The sequence below is a fragment of the Lepidochelys kempii genome, chromosome 18 (assembly GCF_965140265.1).
Source record: "Lepidochelys kempii isolate rLepKem1 chromosome 18, rLepKem1.hap2, whole genome shotgun sequence".
In the NCBI taxonomy this organism is placed as follows: domain Eukaryota; kingdom Metazoa; phylum Chordata; order Testudines; family Cheloniidae; genus Lepidochelys; species Lepidochelys kempii.
This window is the reverse complement of record NC_133273.1, coordinates 9,849,247-9,873,027: the sequence shown is the minus strand read 5'-3', so window position 1 is coordinate 9,873,027 and position 23,781 is coordinate 9,849,247. Positions and strand designations below refer to the sequence as shown.

At 39.6% G+C, this 23,781-nt stretch overlaps 1 protein-coding gene across 3 annotated transcripts in view; it reads left to right on the top strand.

The window, feature by feature from the left end:
- Positions 1 to 23,781, top strand: part of CAPZB (capping actin protein of muscle Z-line subunit beta) — a 110,131-nt gene that overhangs the window by 25,858 nt on the left and 60,492 nt on the right. For all 3 annotated transcript variants that reach the window (XM_073316784.1, XM_073316785.1, XM_073316782.1), the window contains exon 2: positions 5,140 to 5,229. In XM_073316784.1, coding sequence (XP_073172885.1) covers positions 5,140 to 5,229 — 90 coding nt within the window. The remainder of the gene's footprint in view (positions 1 to 5,139; positions 5,230 to 23,781) is intronic.

Below are 23,781 nucleotides of genomic sequence, written 5' to 3'. Positions count from 1 at the left end.
GGCATTGCTGCCCCCAAACCGTATAGGTGGGCAGAGTGGCAGCCAGTGATGCGGGGGGGGGGGGCCCGCCCAGGGCTGGAGGAACCTAGCATCCCTGGCGGGCAGCAGAGGGTGAATCACCTTCATCAGGCAGTAGGCGGAGGGAAAGGACAAGGGGCCAGCCCTGAGAGGTGGCAGCTCCCAGGGTCGCTGAAGAGTTCGTGGCTGTTCCTGCTCAAAGCAACTTCACTCTGCAATCTGGGGCTGTCAGGCCAGCTGGAGTATCAGCCCCATGGCCCAACCAGGCCTTGACATTGTTGTGATTGGGACCATCAAGGTAATGTCTGGGCTGGCCCGAGCACCTGTCTCTGACCGGCAGTGGTGGTCCCCAAACCCTTCCTTTGTTCCTGGGCAGGGGGAGCTTGTGAGGTGTTCCAGGGTGGCTGAGTGGGTGACTGGGGGAGGGCTGCCACGTGATGAGCTCAAGGCATTCAGCGGATTGTCGAGGTTGAGGGTGTCAGTGGGGGCTAGCTGTGGCATCTGCTTGGCTGATTTGCTCTCTTGCTGGCCTTGGTCCCTGCTGAGGCAAGGGGCTGCACATGTCCTGTGGGGCCCCTCTCCATGATGGACTCATGTTAGTTGTGGGCCACAGCGTCTATTGCAACTATACAGGTGGGTTTCATGGAAAAAAAATTGGGAACCTCTTAGCAAGCTAGATGCTTAAGATCAGCAACTTGGTGAAAGAGTGTATTCCTCTTTCTGAATGGTAAAAGGAATGAAATGAATTCTAGGGCTGTAATGTCATAGCAAGACACCCATTTAACAGTATTTGGAATGGATGTCCCTTCCTATTGTGACAGGTTTCAGAGTGGTAGCCATGGGAGTGGATGGGTCATTACACAAAGGAAAAACTATTTCCCCATGCTAATTTTCCCCTACTGTTACTCACACCTTCTTGTCAACTGTTTGAAATGGGCAACCCTGATTATCACTACAAAAATCTTTTTTTTCTCCTGCTGATAATAGCCCACCTTAATTGATTTGTCTCATTACAGTTGGTATATCAACACCCATTTTTTCAGGTTCTCTGTGTATGTATCTATATCTTCCTACTGTATTTTCCACTGCATGCATCTGATGGAGTGGGTTTTAGCCTATGAAAGCCCATGCCCAAATAAATTTGTTAGTCTGTAAGGTGCCACTTTCTATTGTATATCTTTTTAGGTTTTGTAATCTGTGTAACTGTAGAGAAGAGAATTTCATACCATTCTTCTCAAGACTTTCCTCTGTCTATGGCCTGGATATGCTTGCATAATGGAGATGTGAAAAGTATATTGTTTCAGTTTCTCTGATTCCTTGCTGGAAGGCACTGTTAGAGGTTTATCTACTTAGACAAATGAAGCTCTCGTGTAGTCTTGGGAAAAACATCTTGTACCTGTGGTGAAGCAGTGACATGTGTGATTGTTGGTTTTTCTTCCTCATATGTGAAGTGTGGATCTATAAACCATAAAGCCAAAAAACTTTTCCTGCAAAGCAGCAAGAAGACATACTGGACCGTTCAACCTTTTGTTTTTCTTCATTGAAAGATAGTGGGCTGCTCTAGATTACTGGGTTTTTCTTGCTATGTTTGCCATCTGAAGAGCAAGGGCTTGTTCCTTAATACTGAAGGGATGGGAAGTGATCACTGTCCATGTGCTTCCCTTCTGTGTGATGTGAGTTCCTTGTTCTGTGAACAAATCCTCTTGAAACAGACCAGCATAGTGACTGGAGTTCACAATAAATATCTGACTATGTCTATTACTTGCATAATTTACAAGCATACCTAGTATCAATAACATTTAATGTTCTAGCATTCCAGTCTAGTTACCATATTCTCATTATTCAAGGCGGAAATCAGGCTTTCTGTAGGAAGTCCATGTGTTCAACTCAAATCCCAGAGTTGCTACTTAAAACAAGTGATTTAACTGATGGCAGGGCCACATTTGCAATTTGTAGACCTAGAGCTGGATACTGTAACTTAAATAATGGCAGGTGAAATCTGCTCCATTTTCTCTGTAACACAGGTGGAAACTACATCTCCCAGTATGCAGTGTTTCATCGTGATTGACTTATAGACCCTACTATTTTGAAAGAACAAGTATGAAGTGGCCAAATAGATTCCCCTTGTGTATATTTTTCTCAATCCCATTTTGTTGCATTAGTGCAACCTGTTTATAAATGGTAATAAAGTATTATTCCATTAACAGAACACCCTTCTCTTCTCTTAGAGGGGAAACATTTAAAATGTAATCCCATATTCCTTTTAGTTATATCAGTTTGCTCTCAGTGAAGGTAGAGGTTGGGATTTCTAGAAGAGCCTAAGGGATTTAAATGCCTAAATCCCATTTATTTTAATTGTAATTGGATGCCTAACTCAAGATCCTCTGAAAATCCCAACAATAAGAAATAGGAGCATCCTGGGGTCTTTTGTGAGTTTCTGAATCCTTGTCTGGCAATCTGATTTGTCCAGTTAACCCCATAGCCAGCCTAGTTTAACTAGATTTGTAGTGCCCTAGCCTTGATTGTCTGAAGACTTAAGTTCATAATGAAAAGCAAATCTGTTTTATTAGTCTCCCACTTGTCAAGTAAGATGGCATAATTCCTCTAATTGGTTAGCTTGGAAACATTCCCTCTTCTCGCAAACTACTCGCCATTGGCTTTTAGTGGAACTTAGGCACACATCAATCGCTTTTGAAAATGGGACTTAGATTTTTAGGGTAAAATTTTCAAAAGCACTAACACTGATATGGTGAAATGCTCTTTGGAAGCTGAATTTGTACCTCACAGAGCAATCTCTAATCAGCTTTAACTTCAGCTAAAGAACAGTCATATGCAGCAGGATTGTTGGAGGTTTATAAAAACAGCATAAAATAGCTAGCGCTTCTTTTGATAGTGAACGCTATGGATAGAGGGGTGGATTTTTTTATTTTTATTTATTTGCAGAGCATAGTAACTGTCTGCTAAATTTGGAGCTCCGTTCCTTCCTAATTGCTAGGGTGCTGCTGTAGCAGAAAGGAAACGCTTCCTGGTTCCCTCCTAAGGTATTGCGGGTCCTCTAGTACTGTTAACTCAGTTACTTAAATAGTCAAGACACTCTTGGAGAATGGGAACTCTGTGGGTTTGGGGACAGCAATAGAGAGAGAAAACTAAGAGCAATGTAAGGTGAGGCTGGAAATGCTTGATAAAAATGAAAACCAGCCTATTCTACAGTTCAGTGGAATTATGACCTGCTGAACCAAAATATGAGCAAAAGTGGTGTTGAGATTACCTCTGATGCCACTGGATATAGCTTGTACAGTGCTGCATCTTCTACTGATGCGTGCCTACTAGTAAGAAGTATATGTTTGAGGATATGGCAGGAACAGGGTACAGCTGGTGAACCTACTGTTGCAGAAATGTTCTGAAATAAAGGGCACACTTGAGTGTGGCTGCAGATAAACTTTATTCATCACAAATTAATATCTATGGCATTAGTTAAATAGAGGAATTGGATAAATTGGAAGGGTCATTTTAATGATGTGGTATTTCGTCGCTTTTGCATTGCAATGGAGAAGGATGACTCTAACCGCTAAAAAGCATTAGAAGTTTCTGGTTTCTTGTAATGAATTGTGCCTCCGCTTACTGTACTGTGAAGTGTTTCCTCTCTGCCCCCCCCCCCCCCTTGGAGATTAATCCTGAAAACACATACACTAAAGAGTAAACACGGCAGAGACCTCTGATTTCTGCAACTCTTGTATCTCCGTATCCAATCCTAAACCCTATGCATGGCTTGCATTTGTCTGGCACAAGTGATGAAATGCTGATTCTACTTAAGGCCTAAATTAGGACATGGTTTGTTTTTCTATGTAACTGATGTGTAAAGTGCCAATAAATACAACTAGGTAATATGGAGAAAAATCACTGTAGAAGACAGGGATGTTTTGAGAACAAGAGGGGTGTTTTTGTGCTGCTGTCTGACAAAGAATGCCTGGTTGCATCTAGTCTCATTCTACCTTTTGGATAAGGAGCAGCCTATGTATTTCTTGCTGTATTTCTTATTTAGATATTTTGTGCGTCCACAGTTTAAATAGTGTATACTATGGTGTTACCCGATAAACCACACAAAGCCGTGTTGGAACACACAATGGCTAACCAATCTACTGAAGGAGATCCACAACTCTGTCAGGGTTTTCTCTCAGGCCAGTTAAATTGCAGACTCCATACAAAGGATGCATGTGTATCTGGACTGATGAACACCTATATTTTCATTAGTAAAGGAGGGTAATGAAGGGTTCTAACAGGGCTTTAATCTATTACCTCAAGATGCAGAGGTGTCATAGTATGTTGGCTTAATCTGTGTAATGTCTTCTGTATTGTCATGCACAGGGGTCAAGGCAAGGCCAACTATTTCCACAGATATCTATATCTATGATCTGGGCAAATTTTAGGCTGTTTGGCCTATTTTGACTTAGAATAATATCAAGCAGGCCTTCGTACCTTTTCTGCTTCACCTTCTTGGTCAGTTTCGGTACATTAGTGTCTTCTAAAAAAAATGAAAAGAACTGGTGTACTAGATTTATTGATGGAGCCCTGATAAGTGTCTACTGCACTTGGATAGGAAGCCGTTAGTGAATGGTAGTCAGCTGTGGTTAGCGTGGAACTTGAACTTGTCCCTGATAAGCATTTTAAGCCCTAACCTAATGTGGTGGCTGAAGTCTTGTTAGCTTGCAGTAGCATTAGCTGCCACTTGGAGGAAACCCATGATTCTAAAGATCTGAACAGGAAGACTCAAAAGTAGGCTCCTTTGCATCTGCTTTTTTTAATGCCATATTTAGTAATGCAGAAGTAAGTCCTTGTACTGTAGGAAACTCATGCAGTATAATATGAATGAAGTTAGTTGTCTGGTATCACCAGAGGTTACTAAATTCTATTTTAAATATATATACATAGTTAAAAGGTGACACACTCTTTGCAACTGGAGCCAAATCCTCTAGCCATATGTAGAACAGTATTGTGATGGAAAGCAACTGAAGTGCTTCTCTTTTTTTTGTTTAGCTGTGATACATTGTCTGCATTCATAGACTGAACACACACTACTTTTCTGCACTAGTTGCAAGTGACCAATTTTTCTTCTTTCCCCAGAGTGACCAGCAGCTGGATTGTGCCTTGGATTTAATGAGGCGTCTGCCTCCCCAGCAGATAGAGAAAAACCTCAGTGACCTGATTGATTTGGTAAGTGGCATTAATGGGCTAAAACAATACTGAGCATCCATAGGTGGGGCAGGAGAGAGATGGTTTATTATGTGACCATTCAGAGGTGTGGTGGCTTTGTTTGTAGTTCCGTCTCTGAAATCAACTGAACAGATAGCTTTGACAGTGCATCAGAGGTAGGTCCCTGACCTTGTTGGGAAAGCCACTTCTCTCTCTCAGGTCACTTGGCTTTCCTTAATTTCTTATCGGAAGTGGGTGTTCCTCCTTGATGGGTTTTTTTAAAAAAAAATCATTAGAGAACCTTCTGAAAAGGACACTAATGTATGCATGCATGTTTTAAGTCTGGGCGAGTAGGCATTAGTAACACTCGGAATGTAGGGTCATCCCAATTTTAAAGACCATACTCAACAATGTAACTTCTTCGCTGTAGTTCATCAAAACTTTGTATGATGCACTTCCCATCACTACTTACCAGGATATTTGTATAATGGATGCTACTTCTCAGACTGCCTTTGTGCTAGTCCCAAATCCATTTTGGGCTGCCACAATTTGCAGTCTGACACAAGTGCCTCTTCTGAAGTTAAAGCAACGATTCTCAAACTTTTGTACTGGTGACCCCTTTCACACAGGAAGCCTCTGTGTGTGACTCTCTCTCTCTCTCTTCCCTCCTGCCCCCCATTAAAAATACAGTTTTTATATTAAACACTATTATAAATGCTGGAGGCGAAGTGGAGTTTGGGGGTGGAGGCTGACTGCTCTTGCCCCCCGTGTAATAATCTCATGCCCCCCTGAGGGGTGTCAACCCCCAGTTTGAGAACCCCTGCGTTAGAGTGATGTCAGATATTCAAATGCCGATGAATTAATTGGATTCCTGTAGGCTGGGTATTCAGCATATGTTGCTATGAGGACCCCATTTTTAAACTTGAGAAGAGCAGCCCACTCTAGGTGGTCTATTTCTGCTGCTGACAAATGCATGCTCAAATGGCTTGAGGATGAATGTGAATACTTAGTGGGACTATTCTTCTGACAAACTTGGATGGGTGTTGGGAAGCTTAACTTTTTTCTCTAGAAAGACCTTTGGTCTACATATGTGTTAGAACTGTAAGTTATTGATGTGCTGGTATGGTGCACGCTCCAAGGGAATTGCTATAATGCTAGTATATGAAGACTCGGAAACCTGGGATTTCTGAAGAGTATCAGATACTTCAAAGAGAAAATGACTCCACACTATGCGGTCTGCAGTCCAGTGAACGTTTTTAAACTAGTTTAAACTTTGTGTAAGTGGTCAGATTTCCCTTCTTCCCCCAAAGTATGTTTCGCTTTCCTGGTGAATTACAGTGGGTGGAAACAAATCCCTTGTGAGGGGAGAAAAAAGCATAGTTAGATCTCTGCCAGACTGTACAGTTACTTGTCCGGTCACTTTCTCTTAGCATGAAGTATTAAATCTCCCTTAAAACTCTGGATTTGTGCCACATACACAATCTCATTTATGGAGAAACACAGCAGATGCAGATTACCAGAATATGGATATATTGCACACACCCTATTTTACTATGATAGCTGGCAAAACTGATTCTGTTCTCTTGAAATACGTACAACAATCCAAAGAGGCTTCCTTTGAGTTTGATATTTTGACCTAGGCTTGCTTGTACTGCAAGCTTTGTGGGGGGCAGGGTTGTGTAACTCAAAGAGCATCTTGCAGACCAGGGCTTTGTTACTGTAATATAACATTAAATTTAAAAGAGGGGGAGGCTTAACATAATCCATGGGCAAGAAGAGTCCAGTCTTAGTACGTGTTGACACTGGCACACCCTAAGCCCTGCACTAGGGAGTTCACTTCTCGAAGCTAACATTTCTGCAGGTAGTCACAACTTGACTTAATATTTAGAGCAAGAAACACTAGTTTAAGTGTCCGAGCTGCTTTTCGTGTTTTATATACAGAATAGTTGCTGCTTAGGTAATGGGTTCAATTGACTTTGTCTGGAGGGCTGCTCTTATGTAGCTGGACAGGTCTGCTATAAAGTATTACCAGGACTGGCCCCCAGGCCCTTCTGGATAAGGTAGTATGTCACAGGAACTGTTCAGATTTGTAGTGTCTAAGCAAGTCTTGCAAATCAGTGCAGTTGTATGTGTTTGGGAACTAGGGGTGGTGCAGAAAGGGAAAAGACCTTGCAACTTGACCAGGATTTTGGTATTTGATCTAGTATGTTCTCAGCATATTCCTCCTTCAGCAACTGGAGGTGCCCTCCAGAAATAGAAACTGCAAAAGGGGCTGCAAGCTGTTGAAATGTGTATGCTGATCTGGGTCAGACCGACAACTAGATTGCATGTGCAGGTTATGTGAAAAGGTTCAAGGAAACTGCTGCTAATACCATGCTGTGACTTAAGTTGGTTCTCTAGTGTTGCACTGGCTTAATGAATTTATGGAGGCAGGAAGAGAAGATAAAGAAAACAGAACTATCCTAAAGGAAATAGCCACCACACACTTTGGAGGCATCTCATTCGAACATGGTTTAATCTGAAATGTTATAATACTTCTATTGCTGACTGGGAGTCATTCATTCAACTGCAAAGAAAAATGTAAGATACCAAACTGGTAATAAATCTAACATGTAGCCATTATCCCATTATTAACCTTTTATTACAGTGACTATCAGGCCCCATCAAGATCACCCCTGTTGTCCTAGGTGTTGTACAAACTTACAGGAGACAGTCTGCACCAAAGGGCTTAGTGTAATTTAAAACAAGTGGGTGATCAGAGGGGGCTGGGGATGAAGGCAGAGGTTTATAATGTTCGGAACATCTGGTCATAGACAAGCTGTGTGCAGAACTAGCAGATTCAAGGCTATTTTTAAATATTAAATCTGTCCGAACTGATCACCATCTTAGCCATTATCAGTTGGCAATTTTCTACCATGAAGCCAATAGTAGGTTTTAATGTGGAGAAGTGTTCACTCTAAGGAGCTAAATGGAAGAAGGCTCTTGTGAGAGAAACAACTCAGCAGATGAAGGCTGACCCAGGAGATAGGAGAGCAGATAGGAAAAGGTCGGAGTGCAATGTGAAAAGTTCAGTGGGGCTCATCTAATGTAAATTGCTAGGAATAGCTGTAGTGGAGGCTGCAGAAGTTGGAGGAAAGTTGTGTGTTTGTGGCCTAGACGAGATCACACAATGGATGTGAAAGTAAAGGACAGATCTCAAAACGATGGAAGAAGAAATGGCAATATTTGGATAGGACCTAGATGTGTACTGCCAGACTGTGGCACTGAGCTATTGAGAGGTGATATTGGGAGGGTGGTAAGGGAGTGGGGAGGAAGAGAGAAGACTTTTTGGAAGGGAAGTTTGGTAGCTCAGTTTTGGTCAAGTTGATGGCAAAGGTCCTTGAGCCAGCTGTCAAAGAGACATGGAACAGGATGGACGGAAACAGCTCAAGAATAGAAGTGCTGACTTGAGTCATTGGGATTAAAATTGTGGACACAGTCATTTAGTGATGGAGACATCATGGCCTGATCTCTGTAGGATCCTTACCAAAAGTGGAAAAGCGGAGGAGGACCCATCAAATGAGAACAGAAGGATTGAAGATCGGAGGTAGGAGACCCAGAAGGTGGTGTCCAGATGTGGCTGGCAGCACTTCAAGATTTTAAGAGGAGACGGTATATTAATTGGTATCAAAGTATAGGGAGATGCAGGAGGAGGCCCTTGCTGTGAGGGAGTCTTGTCTGCCTGCTGCAGATCACCTCCCTGACTCCACCAGCCTGTGACAATGCAAGCATGCAGGCCTCACTCTGTATAAGTTAGCGATAGGCACACAGCAACCCACAAGTCTTCCAAGTGTCCCTCTGGAATACCTAGTCCCTGTTTCGCTGAACTATGTTCTTTTACTCCCAAAGGAATAGTACACACAAGTTATACAATATTCAATTCAGGATCACCACTCGGCATAACGTATGAATCTAAATATATTTATTGTTTTAAAAAAAAAAACAACCCACATATTCTACTGATAGTAAGTAAGAATATTGGAAACAAATGGTTACACATAAAACAATCATAATATGCTTTGTAGAACCTAAACTTAACTCAAGACATTCCCCTGTTTCCTACAGGATAGTTTACCCCAAATACTTTTTCAGCACTTTCAGCCAGCATGGCTGAGATTCCCCCTTTCCTAAGATCAAGCCTGCTGGCAGCTTGTTCTCACAGAGTGAAGGATGCCAAAGCATCTCTCTACACCCCTTATGTATGATAACAGACTTCTGATCTTCACCTGAAAACAGCTGCCCCCTCTTTACCTCCTCCTTTTAAATTTCCTTCTGAAGTCTCCAAAAGCTCTTCATTAGCATTAGACTCCATATGCTAACACTTCCGTTGTAAGATACACAATGGTCCACCAGGAAGCTAAACATCTCCCACATCCTGTCTGGAGAAGTTTGTCTTGGGAAACGCTACCTGTGAGTGACCTGCCTTTAACTACAGGGCTTAGGCAACATAACTTTCAACATATAGAACTGCTTACATATTTTCCATGCATCTTGCAATGATTATGGTGACCACTGTGACACGTGCTTTCAGTAGAGACCTTACATGACCCCCTTTAGTGAATCCAGGGGATCCCTGTACCACTATGATCCTCTGTTCCTTCTGCCAGTTGGCATTAAAAGCTTCCTGGGACAAAAGTAAAGATCCTTAAAGTCAAATTAAGTTCTTAAGCAGCATTTTTCTTTCTTTGCCTATCTATAAGTTTGTTGTTCATGGAAATATTTTGTCGTTTTATGTGTGTACAGTGAAATTAATGTTAACCAGTACGTACAGATAAAAATCTAAACCTTCCAAGCGTTGCTATAAGATTTTAAGAGCAGTTTCAGCAGAGAAGATTCTTGTGACCTCCAAGATGCTGCTTTCCAGAAGTTTCTTAAAGTTAAAGCTGAAATGCCGAGTCAAAACTTGAAGCACTGTCTAAGTAATTCTTGCTCTTGCTGCTGCTGCCTCAGACTCCGTATGTTGAATCTAAAGTATAATTGTGTGCTTAGTCTCATTTTAATCTCCCAATGAGCAACAGGTCACTAATAGCTGGTAAAATCAGGAAAAAATAGACTCTGCCTTCACTTAGGGTTTCCTGAACCTGTGGAATTCACAGGCACATGAATTCACTCATATAGCATGGCTGGCTTTAAGAAAAGCTGGGTAAATTTCCTGATGGTGGTTAAATAAGCTAAGGTCAAGGTAATCCACATTGCGTGCCAGGATGTAAGCTATTCATTGCAAGGGTCAGGAAGGAATTTTTTCCCGGCCCACTCGCAGGTAAAGCCCTTTGTAACTGGCTAGACTTTTATAACCTGGGTTTTTGGTAATCTCCTGAAGTCGCTTGTCCCTGCTGGAGCCAAAGGTAGGATACAGACTTATTGGTCTCAATTATCTGACTACGGCAAATCTTGCTTCTTGTGAAGCTTTGAAGAATAAACAATTATTAAAACTTGAGCCAGTACAAAAAATATCCAGAACAAGTTGTCTAGGAAACTTCATGGGAAGTCTTGATTTAAATAATTGGTTTGAATCTTCTAATAGCGCTGAAAATTGTTGGTTACTTCTAAATGTTTGAATTACTTTTTGGAAGGTGCTTATTAGTGCTCTGCATGCTTTCCATCAGCAACACTCTCTATAGGCTTCTTGTTCATATTGAAAGGGTAATATGAAACAGACCAGTTTGGACCATTCCCGTTAGAATACAAGCCCATATGATATGGTATTTCCCCCACTAGTGACAGTGCAGTCTCTGCTGGAGACTGAACATGAAGCTGTCTCTGAGATTCATTAGAACACCTCCTCGTCTGCACTGTCAGATTGCCATAGGGTAAGGGTACACAACCCTTGCAACACGGTGTCTCATGGTCACCACTCCAAGAGCCAGAGGTCTGCACTGAAAGTGGATAAAAATCAGTTACTCCTTTTAAAAATAATTCTGTTAATACCTATTTTCTTAAAAAAATTAAAAAAAATAAAAAAAAAATCCTCACATTTTATTTGAAAGTATACTTAAGACGTTAGTTTATTATGATGTACTAATTTAAATAGGCTGCATCATTGTGCCTTCAAATTTCAGTGGGTTAAAAGATGCTGTTTAACTAGATACCGAATCGAAGGAAAACATCTTTAACTTTTGAGATCTGTTCAAGTTCTATAATTCAGTAAATGACATTGTGACATTTAATATCTATTTTCATTCTTTACAGTGGAGTGAGTGCTGGTATTTACATTTTTCCAAATGTAAGCACTTTCAGCTTTTCTTCAGAAAAGATTTTGCCTTAAATACTGTTCTTCAGTTTAGTTAGTAGGTGCAGAGAGTATTTTCTCTTGACGACTAGTTGGTTCAAATTTCAGAAATTGAATAGGAATTGGAAAAGCAGGAAAGCTTGTTTTTCCTCTTCCTATCTATCAATAAAAAACAGGTGGGAGAGGATAAGTGCCTTTGAAGCCAGGTTGAAGTCAAGGGAGGTGGAAGTCAAGGGACTGAAACAATCAATTCACTAACTACAGTTAGTGCGTTCTTTGATTAATCATTTTTAAATGCAAAACCCATCTTGATGTTTTTAATGTGTCCAACATATTTAAGGTAATTTTGTTTATTAATTAAACAAAGTGCTATTTGTGCATTTAATTGAATTCCAGTTTCCACCTAAATGCAGCCTGCCACAAATCACAGTGTAAAAACAAAAACCTTCCTCCCTCCTGAGTTTTCTAACATAACATAAAAAAAAAAAAAATGTAAAAACGGAGTATCTGAATAAATATATGTTGGCCTTTATAACTGCTTAAATATAGATAGTGTTGCCTTACCATTATGTTTGGTACTTTTTGCTAGCCAGGAGGCAATATTTAGTTGCCAATCAACATGCTTTAATGTTTGTACCAACCAATTTGAATCTTTCTTTAGGAAAATAGATTGAGTACAAATGCAAAACCAGATTAAAATTGATTTTAAATCAAGGTTTCCTGCTTGCTGATTTTAAACCAGATTTTAATCCCCCCACACCTCCGCCTGCACTTAATTTTGATTTATTTCCATATATTTACATTAATTTTGTCCATTTGTACTCCCATGATGTACTTAATCCCATACTTCTGGGGAGAAGCACATTTTGGTATTAACAGTGCTACACATTCCAAAATCTTGAGTCGGGACCCCCCCAAATTGAGACTGTTAGTCTCAACTAATGTTGGAGGGTTTGTTTTGGTTTTTTTGGCTGCTTTGTTTTGATCCTTTAGAGTTCATGTCTTCAACTCTTTCACTGTAACATTGTAGGGATAGGAACTTCATTTTGTTTTAAATGAAAGCTCAGATTCTCAATCCCATGACTCCAGGAGCTGGAGCTTTAAAAAAATTAAACTTGTGATAACATGTCAGCAGCGGCATCTCTTGCCATGTAATCTTATAGCTGTCTCCTTCTGTTTCTATCACTTTTCCCATGTTCCCTGCTAAAACCACTTCTGTCCTTCCTGTTCCTACCCAAACTTTTTTTCCGGTCTGTCTTCAGCTCTTTGCCAGTTAATCAAGAGGTACCTTCCCCTTCCCAGGCTACTCACAACCTGCTTCCTTTCCCTCTTCAAGGTCCTGACAATAATGCAGCTGTGCTCCCTTTTAGCTCAGCTGGTATTTACTACTTAGTTCTGTTAGCAACTCTTAGACACCTGCCTGAACAGACAAGTCACTTCCAGTGATTAACAATGGTTATGACCACCATTTCTTTCTTCTACCTTCTACCTTCTGAATTCTGGCGGTGACTAAGAATTGTGGATAAATATATTTGCCATGGACTATGTGCTTGTATTAGGGTGACCAGACAGCAAGTGTGAAAAATCGGGATGGGGGTGGGGGGTAATAGGAGCCTATATAAGAAAAAGACCCCAAAATCAGGACTGTCCCTATAAAATTGGGACATCTAGTCACCCTAGCTTGTATTAATTGTGGATTTTTTTTAAATTGAAAGAGTGCAAACACAAAACATTTACTGTGTTTATGAAATTGATACTGCATTTTGAAAAAGCTTGCTCACAACCCACCTTCTCCTGTGATGCATATGGAAAATTTTCAAAAGGGCCTAAATGATTTTTATCCTCCCATTTCCCAAAGCATTCTGAAAAATTTACCCATGATCCTGTGTGCCATCTTTCAGTTGGGTTTTGTACAGATCACGGTCATAACCAACATATTGCTGACAACATTACAAGATTAAACAGGGAAGATGGTCTGGGTCTTACTTGCATGCAAAAGTTTCAATAACTAATGTGGCAAAAACTGACATCTGTAGGTTGATGCTTTGTCAAATTGTTCAGAAGTACACCAGTATTAAATTCCCTCATTTAAAATTCTTCTCTCTGTCAAGGTGGTATCCGTTTGCTGCTCATTAAGTATATTAATAAAAATTCAACAACTCATTGCCAACATGAACTTGTGCAGCCCCTTAAAACTAACTGTATATTACTGCCATCAAGTGTTGTTGACTGGGGAAAAGGGTCAGACTTGAACATGAAATAATAAGGTAGGAAGAAGACTGAAACTTTTTTGGGTCACTGGCCCTCATCAGACCAAACACTTTTCATTCATTAGCACAACTGTTTGTGGTTTACCCTTTTGCCACATCTGTTGTTGCTTTCTCCCACTGCAGAGCCTGCAATTAGAGTTCATTAGAGACCTTGTCAATCATGAGACTCCAGAAGTCCCGCCTGAAAGAACCTGTGCATGGTGCTGGTAATGTGCCTTGGCATGGAACGCTCTGCTTCGAATTTAATTAGTAATTATTTGTAAACAGACTACTCACAGGCTGTCGGAATGCACAAGATAACTTTAAAATCACTTCGAAAAAAGACTTTAGGGTAGGAAGCTGCTACTTTTTAAGGATCATTAGCTTAAACTAGAACAGTGTTTTTAAGCAGGAAGTTAGTGTAACTGAAGCCTTGAAATGGGTACCTGACAGCAGTCCATGGGGTATGTTGGTGTTTAATAGAAGGTACTGTATTTGTCCATTAAACTGTTCAGTGTTCACTTAAACTGAATTGCCATGATGATGGACCAAGTGGAATGACCCAAAAACATGGATACAAGTCTTGTAACAGTACCTGCTATGTATTTACTTTAACTCATAGCCTATATTGCCTCAATTATTTATTCCCTTAGGTTGGTGTTTTCATTGTTTGAGAAAATAACTTGTGCTGTCAACAATTCTCCACCTTTTTAATAATAATTTTAAAAAAAACCTTCAAGCATGCATCTACTTTCTTCTCTCACACCAAATTGGCAGGCAGATTTCTCTAGAAAAGGAAGGTAGTGAATGAAACCCCTTCTGGATGATAGTTGATTCGTAGTAGGAGTATGGTGGATCAAATTATTTCACCTAGAACAGGGTGTCAGATTTGGGTGGGGAAGGGGAAAGAAGCTGGTGGTCTTCATGTTAGGTACAGTTTTAGAGTAGCTGGATGGTTATCTTAACATGCTCAGAGTAATAGCTAAAAATATGACAAGAAAGCCTTATGAGGACTGTCTAAAAGTTGATGATGCCTATTGAAATGAAAAGGAGTAGTTTGTCACCCTATGAAACATTTTCTGAATCTGTGCGCTTGTGGCAGGAGAACATTCTACGGATGCAAACTTGTTTTAAAGTTTCTATCCTTGCAGGCTGACTATCTGCAGAAGCTTAGTTTCTGCAGACCACTCATCAGAAGAGTGCTGATGTGGTATACTACTTAGTACAGAGTTAATGTAGTCTTCCCATAAGGAGGGCAACATGATAAAAAGAAAAATGAGGATCAAGAAGCAGCTCAAATCCTTCATGTGTGGTTCTAAGATATTTAAAAGATGAAGTGCACCCTGGAATAGTTGAAGCAATTCCAGTGTTTTACAATGAATGCATGGCTACTTCCATTCTTCAGATATTGGGAGAACGTGCTCTTGAGGACCCACGTGATAACTGCAGTGTAAAAAGGGGAATCGGATGGAAATGAGATGCCCCTCTTTAGTCTGGGAGGATTGTTTTTTGACTCTGGTACTTCAGCTCTGCAGATGTTCCAGTCTCTACCAGTTTAAAAGACCTCAGAAATGGTTATTAATGTGGATTTCCCCCTTAGCACTGTTACTAGGTTTTCCCCTTTTGTTTTAGCGGAGTGACTGACTAGACTATCTTCCTGACAAAGCAAGTCCCCAAAAGAGCATTAACCTTCACTACTCAGCATGCTGTCTAATCAGGCTTTCCACTAGTGCCCCTGTGCCTGAAGGATTTTCCTACTGAATACTTAATCTGGATGTTAACCTGGCTGAGTTCTTTAATCTAAATTGTACATGTATAGACTGAGAGAATTTAGATCTAGGGGGAAAAAGGATAATACTTGCCCTGTAAAATAGAGGATTTTAATTAAAAGCAATACACTTCTTGGCTGCAGTGGACATGCAGATTGGCCAAGGGAAGTAGTTGTGCTTACAGCCACAACTTTTTCATCAATCTTCAAGGTATGATTACTTTATCAGTGATCTACCAAAATGAAAAAAATGGTGCTTAAGTCCTTCTTTGCTTTGGTTTATAAGAAGGCTTTGAAAGCTGTTTAGACTTTTACAGTAGAAAATAGGTTTTTTCCCCCCTGCTGTAGAAGAACCTTTTAAAATGATGATGAAGGAAATGACCAGGGTGGATTTAAAAATCAGTGTTTCTTTTTAAAAATAAAATCCAATTTTTTAATTTAAATCCGATTTTAATAGGTTTCCCCCTCAAAAAGCATTTTATCTAAAGACTGTTTTTTAATTAAGATACATTATAGCTCAAAGATATCTCATCATGGAATAGATTATAAATTCTAATTCTATAGTATGAGACAATATATTCATGTAATGTTTAAGAAACATTTTGTAAAGGAGTTCCAATAGTTCATGGATTGGAGACCTAATATTATGGGGTTCCAAGGGCTTTTGTATATATTATTTAGGTTAATTTTATCTACCCAATGGGACTCGGTGCTCAGTCTAGAAGATACCATCAGAGATTTGAAACCATCATTAGTTTTGCAATTCTCAAACTGCAGATTTGTGTCTCTATAGATAACATGCCTGTTAACAGCAAAAATGGTTTAAAATAAATAATACAGATATAAGAGGTGAGAAATCACAGACCTCAACCCTATTGTCCCTCTGCAAATTTGTGTACACAGTCAATCTCTTACCTCTCTAAAAGTGCAAAGTTTCAAAAAGTTCAATGAATAGAAGATTGTTGGGGGAGAAATACTTCTGGGCAAGGAGAAGAAGTCTAGAGATAAATGTGAGAAGGGAGGGACAGGCAGTGTAAACAAAAGTGAAACAGTTTTTGAGCAGCATATTCCAGAAGTCTTGAGGTCTTTCTGAGTGTAGCCTTCATTGATTTGAGATCTACCATACCATTCTCTCATTAGAAAGGGAAACCTATAATGGCAGCATGCTGTAAAAGAGACCCAGTTTGGGAATAAGAGCCATTCAAGAAATGTTTGCTGCTGATGTTTTAAAGACAGTCTCACCTGTGAACTGGTGGAAGTCATTTAAGCACTTGGATTCAGAGACTGGAAGTGATGATCTCACTTTTAACAGCAATAGCTTCTTCTGCCAGTGTAGAAAGAATATTTTCTTCCTTTGGACTACTTCATTCCAAATTGATAAATTTGTTTGGGACCTGAAAAAGCAGGAAAGCTTGTTTTTCTCTTCCAGATTATGAACAAACAGGAAAATGAAGGTGAAGACGACTGAGTTAGCTGCAGAAGCCAATACTTTAAGTTTCTCATGTTGACCTGGCTGATGCAGTCAATTTTAATTTTTGTTTTGCTTTTTTTAAATATTTCATTAACTATTTTAGTTGAAAACAATTTTAACAAACAAACCAACCTGATTTTAAAAAACTTGAATGTTTAACTAAATTAAATTCTTATGCATGTTTTGTTAAAATATTGTTTGCTGTTGAAGAAAAAAACCTAGACTACATAACGTTGTTGTTGTTTGTTTTTAGTTAAATAAACAATTTAAATGGCTGGCTGATTGTGATCTCCTCTTAATACAGCATGACAAGAAAATCCTCCAAATATTAATGGTTTAACCTGTTGAATTGGAGATAGTTCACCTCCCAATGACTTCATAAATTTGTGCTTCAATTACCTTTGGTAAATGAAATAACCAATCATTCATTTTCTGATACAGCTGTAAAACTAATGTGAAAAGTTTTTTTTCAAAAATCTAGAGTGTACCTTCTAGAAATGAAACCTACATCTATCTCTGAGTTGTGAAGAATATGTATTAAGATTATAACAACCAACAAGAATGCACTCTTATGTAGAAATCAGTGATTGAATAGAGTCTTCCTGACTAGTGATTTAAATCAAATCCACCCTGGAAATGACCTCAACAATGAAAGTTGAGCCTCTGAAGGCTTGTCTAAGTGGCGGTGGGGAGCAGTATACCAGTATATACCACTACAATTATATCTCTCTGGACTCTCCAAGTGTACATGGGGAGTTACAGGAATATGGTTATGCTGCTAAAGTCCCCATTCAGACAAGCCTTCAGATGAGTATGAAAGTTTAGTCAATTTAAAACTGTTTTTAAACACCTATAACATCAATTCTTTTCCTTTTTAGAGAAGGAGGATCTTTGTTCATCTTCCATCCTTTCAATTAAGGTATTGAAAATAACAATAAAGATGCTCTGAAATTTTAGTGGATCAGTTTGTGGAAGTGCAAGACCAGAGTTGATATTTCTAATATTTCAAGGTGGAAAACAAGCAAACTTAACAATTTTGGGTCTTTAATGTATAAAGTAAAAAGGTACAAGCTCAACTTTTTTTTTTAATTACACAAACTAGCTTACTATAAAGGAGGAAGGGTTACAGTCTTTGCCTTGATTGGAGGTAATTGAGGTACCTGCATGGTGGAACACCATTTGAACAGATGCATCAGAGACGTGTTTGAGTAGATGGTCCTGCTTGGTTTTAACCAGTCACCTTATAAAGTTAAAGGCTTGATATCAAGTAGAGGGCATTACCCAACCTCTACATATAGCCTGAAGTACTGTGCATGCTTTCTCTTATCCTTAAACATAAGCCCTGGTATGCTGTTGCTGCCTCTCAGCCATTCATGTTCTAACCTGCAGTGCAGCAACAAATGCAACTATACATGCTTACCTCATATTAGAATAGGGCAGTGGTGGGCACCAGGATGCATTGATGTTAAGGTACTTTTTAAAAATACACTGAGCCTCGGGGCTGGTCTACACTAGAATTGGTACCTCAGCACATCTGTGGCACTAGTGCATCTGGTGAAGATACTCGATGCCGACGATGGGGGAGCGCTCTCCTATCAGCATAATTACTCCACCTCTGCGAGAGGCAGAAGCTACATAGAGCCGGTGTGGACAGTGCTTAGGTTGTTGTAACTTGCGTCACTCCCGGGGGTGTCTCTTTCAGACCCCTGAGTGATGCAATTTAGATCAACTTAAGCAGTAGTATAAACCTGCCTATATGGCCTGTGGCTCTGTTCTGATTCTTCAGAGATGGCTGGGGAAGCCAAATGGATTTTTGACAACAGTGTCCACAGAAACTAGAGCATATTTAAACCACTTATTCAAGCGTTCCCTCACCCCAGAAAGGAAGGGGCGATTAGACTGCTCCATAGGCTCTGCATGCAGTTCCCTAAATTAAAGGGCCCCTGAAAAGTGTTCAGTGCTTCCATCACAAATCTTTTTGTTCTTTTCCAGGGGTTTACCACTTAGCAAGTCTTCTAATAGACTGAAAGCCGTCTCTGTCTGTACAGAGTATCGGGTAGTGTCCAAGGAAGTGGTTTGTAGTCAGAACACTGACAAATATTTGGGCTTGTATTCAACTTCAGTGTGAGCCTTCCTCCAACTGTGAGTGATTCTTTCAGTTTCCAGATTGATTTGTATTTGGCAAGGACAAATAATTGTCGTATTTATGTTGGAATTCTCTGCATCACACATGAAGGTTTTATGGATGCCGAAAGTCTCAATAAAACATATTTTGGATAGAGATTGAGATTTTTCATTTATGCTACAAGATGGATAAGAATTTGAAAAATCGCCTGGACAGAGCCCTACTTATTAAACAAGTCTATGGACAGTTGGTAAATGTTAATGGTTGTAGGGCAAATTGATCTTAACGCGCTAAATTAGTACATACAATCCAGGCTTCAGTTACTTTGAATTAAAATATTTTTCTTTTTGTCTATGGGTGACTTGCTTAGAATAATTTACTTTAAGTGGATATTTCTTCTATATATATACAAAATTAAGTTCTGACATTATTCTGTGAAACTTCTTCTGCAGTGTACAATTTGAAGTATATTTAATGGCAGTATTGTGGGGTTGTAACCCCAGAGCCTGTCTTACACACACAGATGTAAAAATTAATATTGTAATTCCTCTTAAAGTAATACTTTTTAAGAACCGTTAAATAGAATAGAATTCTCCAAAATTGCATTTTGTGAGATGACTAGTCTGTGTTGAGCCCTAAAACTAAAAGCTTGTCTGTGCAAGAAGCTTTGCAGCTTTCAGTGTCATCATAGCTAAAGTGGCAAACCGCCTAATAGGGATGGCAGTGGAGGTGCTTTGACTGGTGTAGCTTATTTTGGTTCCCATGCCAGTGTAAACACACTTACACCAGTGTAACTACACCTATTCTAGGGCTCTTACTAGCATAATTGTCAGCAAAAAACATACAAACAAACACCATACCTTTTCCTGATACTGTTCTGCTGGTAAAATTTAAGTATAGACCAACCCTAACTCTCTTGGAAAGATGGTTTTCCAAAAAATTCTTCCAGCTGTTAATAATCCAGACAGAGGAAAACGTACTGCTAGCCATTATATTGGTTCACTCGGAAACAACTTAAGTTAAACTCCAATTTAATGTGTACCTAGTCATGAGTATTATTTGGCTCAACACCACTTACCTGGGATGCTCTTGAATCAGCTTATCAAAACTTAATTGAACTTCAAAATGCCTCTCTACCGTAAAGGGGTTTTTAAGATCCACTTAATAGGTAAACTGAGTCACAAATTAAAATGAGAGACAGTGCACCAAGATAGTAGCTGGAAAGACAGTCTTGTGCTTTAGCCTCTATACTCTCTCCTGTCTCTGGCATATCTTTTTAAAGATGTTCAGCCCTGATCTGCTAAATAACTGAAAACAAAACAGTCACTGTGCACACCACCAGTTCCTTTGTCTTCATAAAGATAGTCAAAGGTACAATGCTCAATCTTCACAAGTACACTTTTTATTTTATTTTGACTTTTTGGCCAGCTGCACAGAAATAAACATCAATTCTAGGAGGAGTATGAGTCGTTCTCAACTTCATATTACAGCAGAAGAGTGAGGAGTTTTAATTTTGGGTAGGACTTGCATAAACCAGGAAAGCAAATTAAAAGGTACTAATTATGATCCAAAAGAAAAATGCAGAAAAAGGAACAAGCACTTACACTAAAATATTTTTTCATGAGCATTAAGTTAGACTTGCCAACAGTATGTATCAAAAAGTGTAGAATATCAATCAGTGACTTAGTTGGATGTCTCTGGTCTAAAGATTTGGAAATGGATGTAATTTCCACTCTCTCCCATATTTTCATCCCAGGAAAGCTGTTTTTTTAAAAAAAGTCTCTTTTAAAAGAGAAGCGGTAGTATTCCTGGAGATAACCCAGGGTTGTAAGGCATCTCCCTGCCATCAGCCCTGAGTGAGATGAAGCCTTGTCTGGGCCTACTGTGGATCAGTTCCCTAAATCCACCAGCCTCTAGCAACACAAGCACTGCCTTCCAGGCCTCTGCAGGCCCTGTTCTTTCTTTTCAGGTAATTTAAAAAAAAAACAAAACAAAAAAAACTTTTATTGGAGGTGAAGGAGGAAGCTCTGGTCCGTCAGCCAACTCCCAGCTGCTGAGTGGAGGGGAGTGGATCCGTACACTATAAATACAGCAATAGGTGCAGGGAGCAGGTCTGGCCAGGGTGCAGCTCAATTGCTTCCCCACTGGAGCCCAGACACGCCGCGTGAGGGATGGATTTGTATTTCAGCTCACAAAGCACACTCCAAGCCCCGAGCACTCCAAGTGTCCCCTTGCGGTGTCCAGCCATTGTTTCACTGGATGTTCACAGAATTCTGATGCGCTACTCCCAAAGGAATAGTACATGCTAATTTACCGGTTACACTGCAGGATTACTACTCTGCTCAACACACAGCATGTAAAGAAATGTCTTGTTTTTACCATAAACATATCTAACAGATTTGAGAAGAAGCAGGTAGAATTAATGGAAACAATTGGTTATATGCAAAATAAAATCGTAACATGCTTTCTAGACCTTAAACTTAAGTAACAAGACATTTCCCTATTTCATGAAGGTTAGCTCTCCAAAAACTTCTCTCCCAGTGTCAAACAGCCAAACTGGCTTAGATCCTCCATTCATAAGACAAGCCAGGTGGCAGCTTGTCCTATTGGTAAAGGATGCAGAATCTGTCCCTGTCCCTACAGTTAGGTTTTTTTTTTTTTTACTTTATTCTCTTCACTTACAAACAGTACCCTCTTGTTTTTTCTTCCAGTAAATTTCCCTCCTTGAAGACTTCACAATCCCTTCATTAGCATCCAGCTCAGACTGTAAATAGGCATTCATTCTGAAATATACAACTCAGTCTATATGTAGCAAGACGGGTAGGCAACCATCTCCTGGCTGAAATAAACATGTTTATCACCTTCTGGTCACTATCCCTAACCCAGACCTTAAGGACATACATGTCAGTATATAAATGATTCCTTATGTATTACACATACATATACTTCATGATTCTGATGCTCAGTGTGACACAACCTTTCAGTAGAGAATTCACATGATGCCTGTTGGTGAACTAGTATGGAGAGACCAGACCCAGTGGATCCCTATAAGCCTTGTGCACCCCTGTGGTCTCTGCTAATTAGCACCCAGACGGCCCAGCTCATAGAAGCCCAATACATTAAATCACTCTTCTTTTTATGTATAAAAAGTCTCTAACTGATCGATAAAAACATAACCATTAAATTTGCAAGTTCAGATATTTGGAAGATCACACCAATGTTGATATAGAACCAGCTTGATGATGCAGCTAAAAAAAAGTGCACTCAGACAAATGAAGCACCTCATCACTGCTTGTGCTTTTGATGCTTTTTTTTAGTGGTATAAAAAAAACATAAATCACCTATAGAGGACTCCTGTTTCCTAGGCTGCACAGGTTGCAAAGAATATGAGGCCATAGGTGAAGCCTTTTGAGACTCATTTTAGAAGCTTGGAGTCCTGAAGACTAGATAACATGAAACATAATTCAGACAAGCGAGTGAATAGATGGTTACCTGACTGTCTGGAGAGGGCAGAATGTTAAACATTCTGAGACACCTGGTGAACCCTTTGAAAAACAGAACTGCATTGCTGACCGAGTGGATTCAAAAGTGAGATCTCTAATGTGGTGCTCCTTCAGAAACTGTTGGCTAGTATGATCAGCAGTGGGCAGTCAACAGCTAGATGTTTAAGTATTTGCTGAGGTTCTAAACTGAGTGTTTTTGCCTAAAATAAGGGGCTTAGGCACACTGAATAAAATTCTCAGTGACAGCCAGTTTTCCTTTCAAGTGGCTGTAAATGGAAATTATCTAGTTAGGAAAGATTACCTTGATGGTAATTCAATCCTGATTTAATATATGTAAATGGTTAAAGGGACACTTCTTAAATTATATTGTAACTTTTTGTTTGCTAACAATCTTAAGTTGTCATTTTAATCTAATTTTCTTCATTTCATTTTCTGTTCTCTGTATTAAGCTTGGATAAAAATTAAATCACTTTCTCTTAGTACTGCAGTGCTTGGGTTGCAAATACTTGGAGGAATATTTATTTATTTATTTTTAAATAACCTTCTGTGGAACTTTAAAGAAATCCATACCTTTTATTGAGTTCCCTTTTTGAAAACTGGAATAGCTGGGGAATAGGTACATCGCTATAATGCACTTCATATTAGTGTTCAGAGTAGCAGCCATGTTAGTCTGTATTCGCAAAAAGAAAAGGAGTACTTGTGGCACCTTAGAGACTAACCAATTTATTTGAGCATAAGCTTTCGATGCATCCGATGAAGTGAGCTGTAGCTCACGAAAGCTTATGCTCAAATAAATTGGTTAGTCTCTAAGGTGCCACAAGTACTCATTTTCTTTTTTCTTATTAGTGTGCTTCTCTAAATTATAGTTGTTTTTGTTACTGGTGACATCTGCTGGATTCGTGACGCAAGTAGTTAAGACCTCCTGGGATTCATAGATTCTGAGGCCAGAAGGGATACACCATTGTGGTGATCTAGTCTGACCTCCTGTCTACAGTAGGCCATAGAATTTCCCTGAAATAATTTCTAGAGCATAACTTTTTAGAAAAACATCCAATCTTGATTTAAAAATGGTCAGCAATGGACAATCGACCATGATCGTTGGCAAGATGTTCCAAGTAATTACGCTCACTGTTAAAAATTCACGCCTTATTTTCGCTCCTAATTTGTCTACCTTCAACTGCCAGCCATT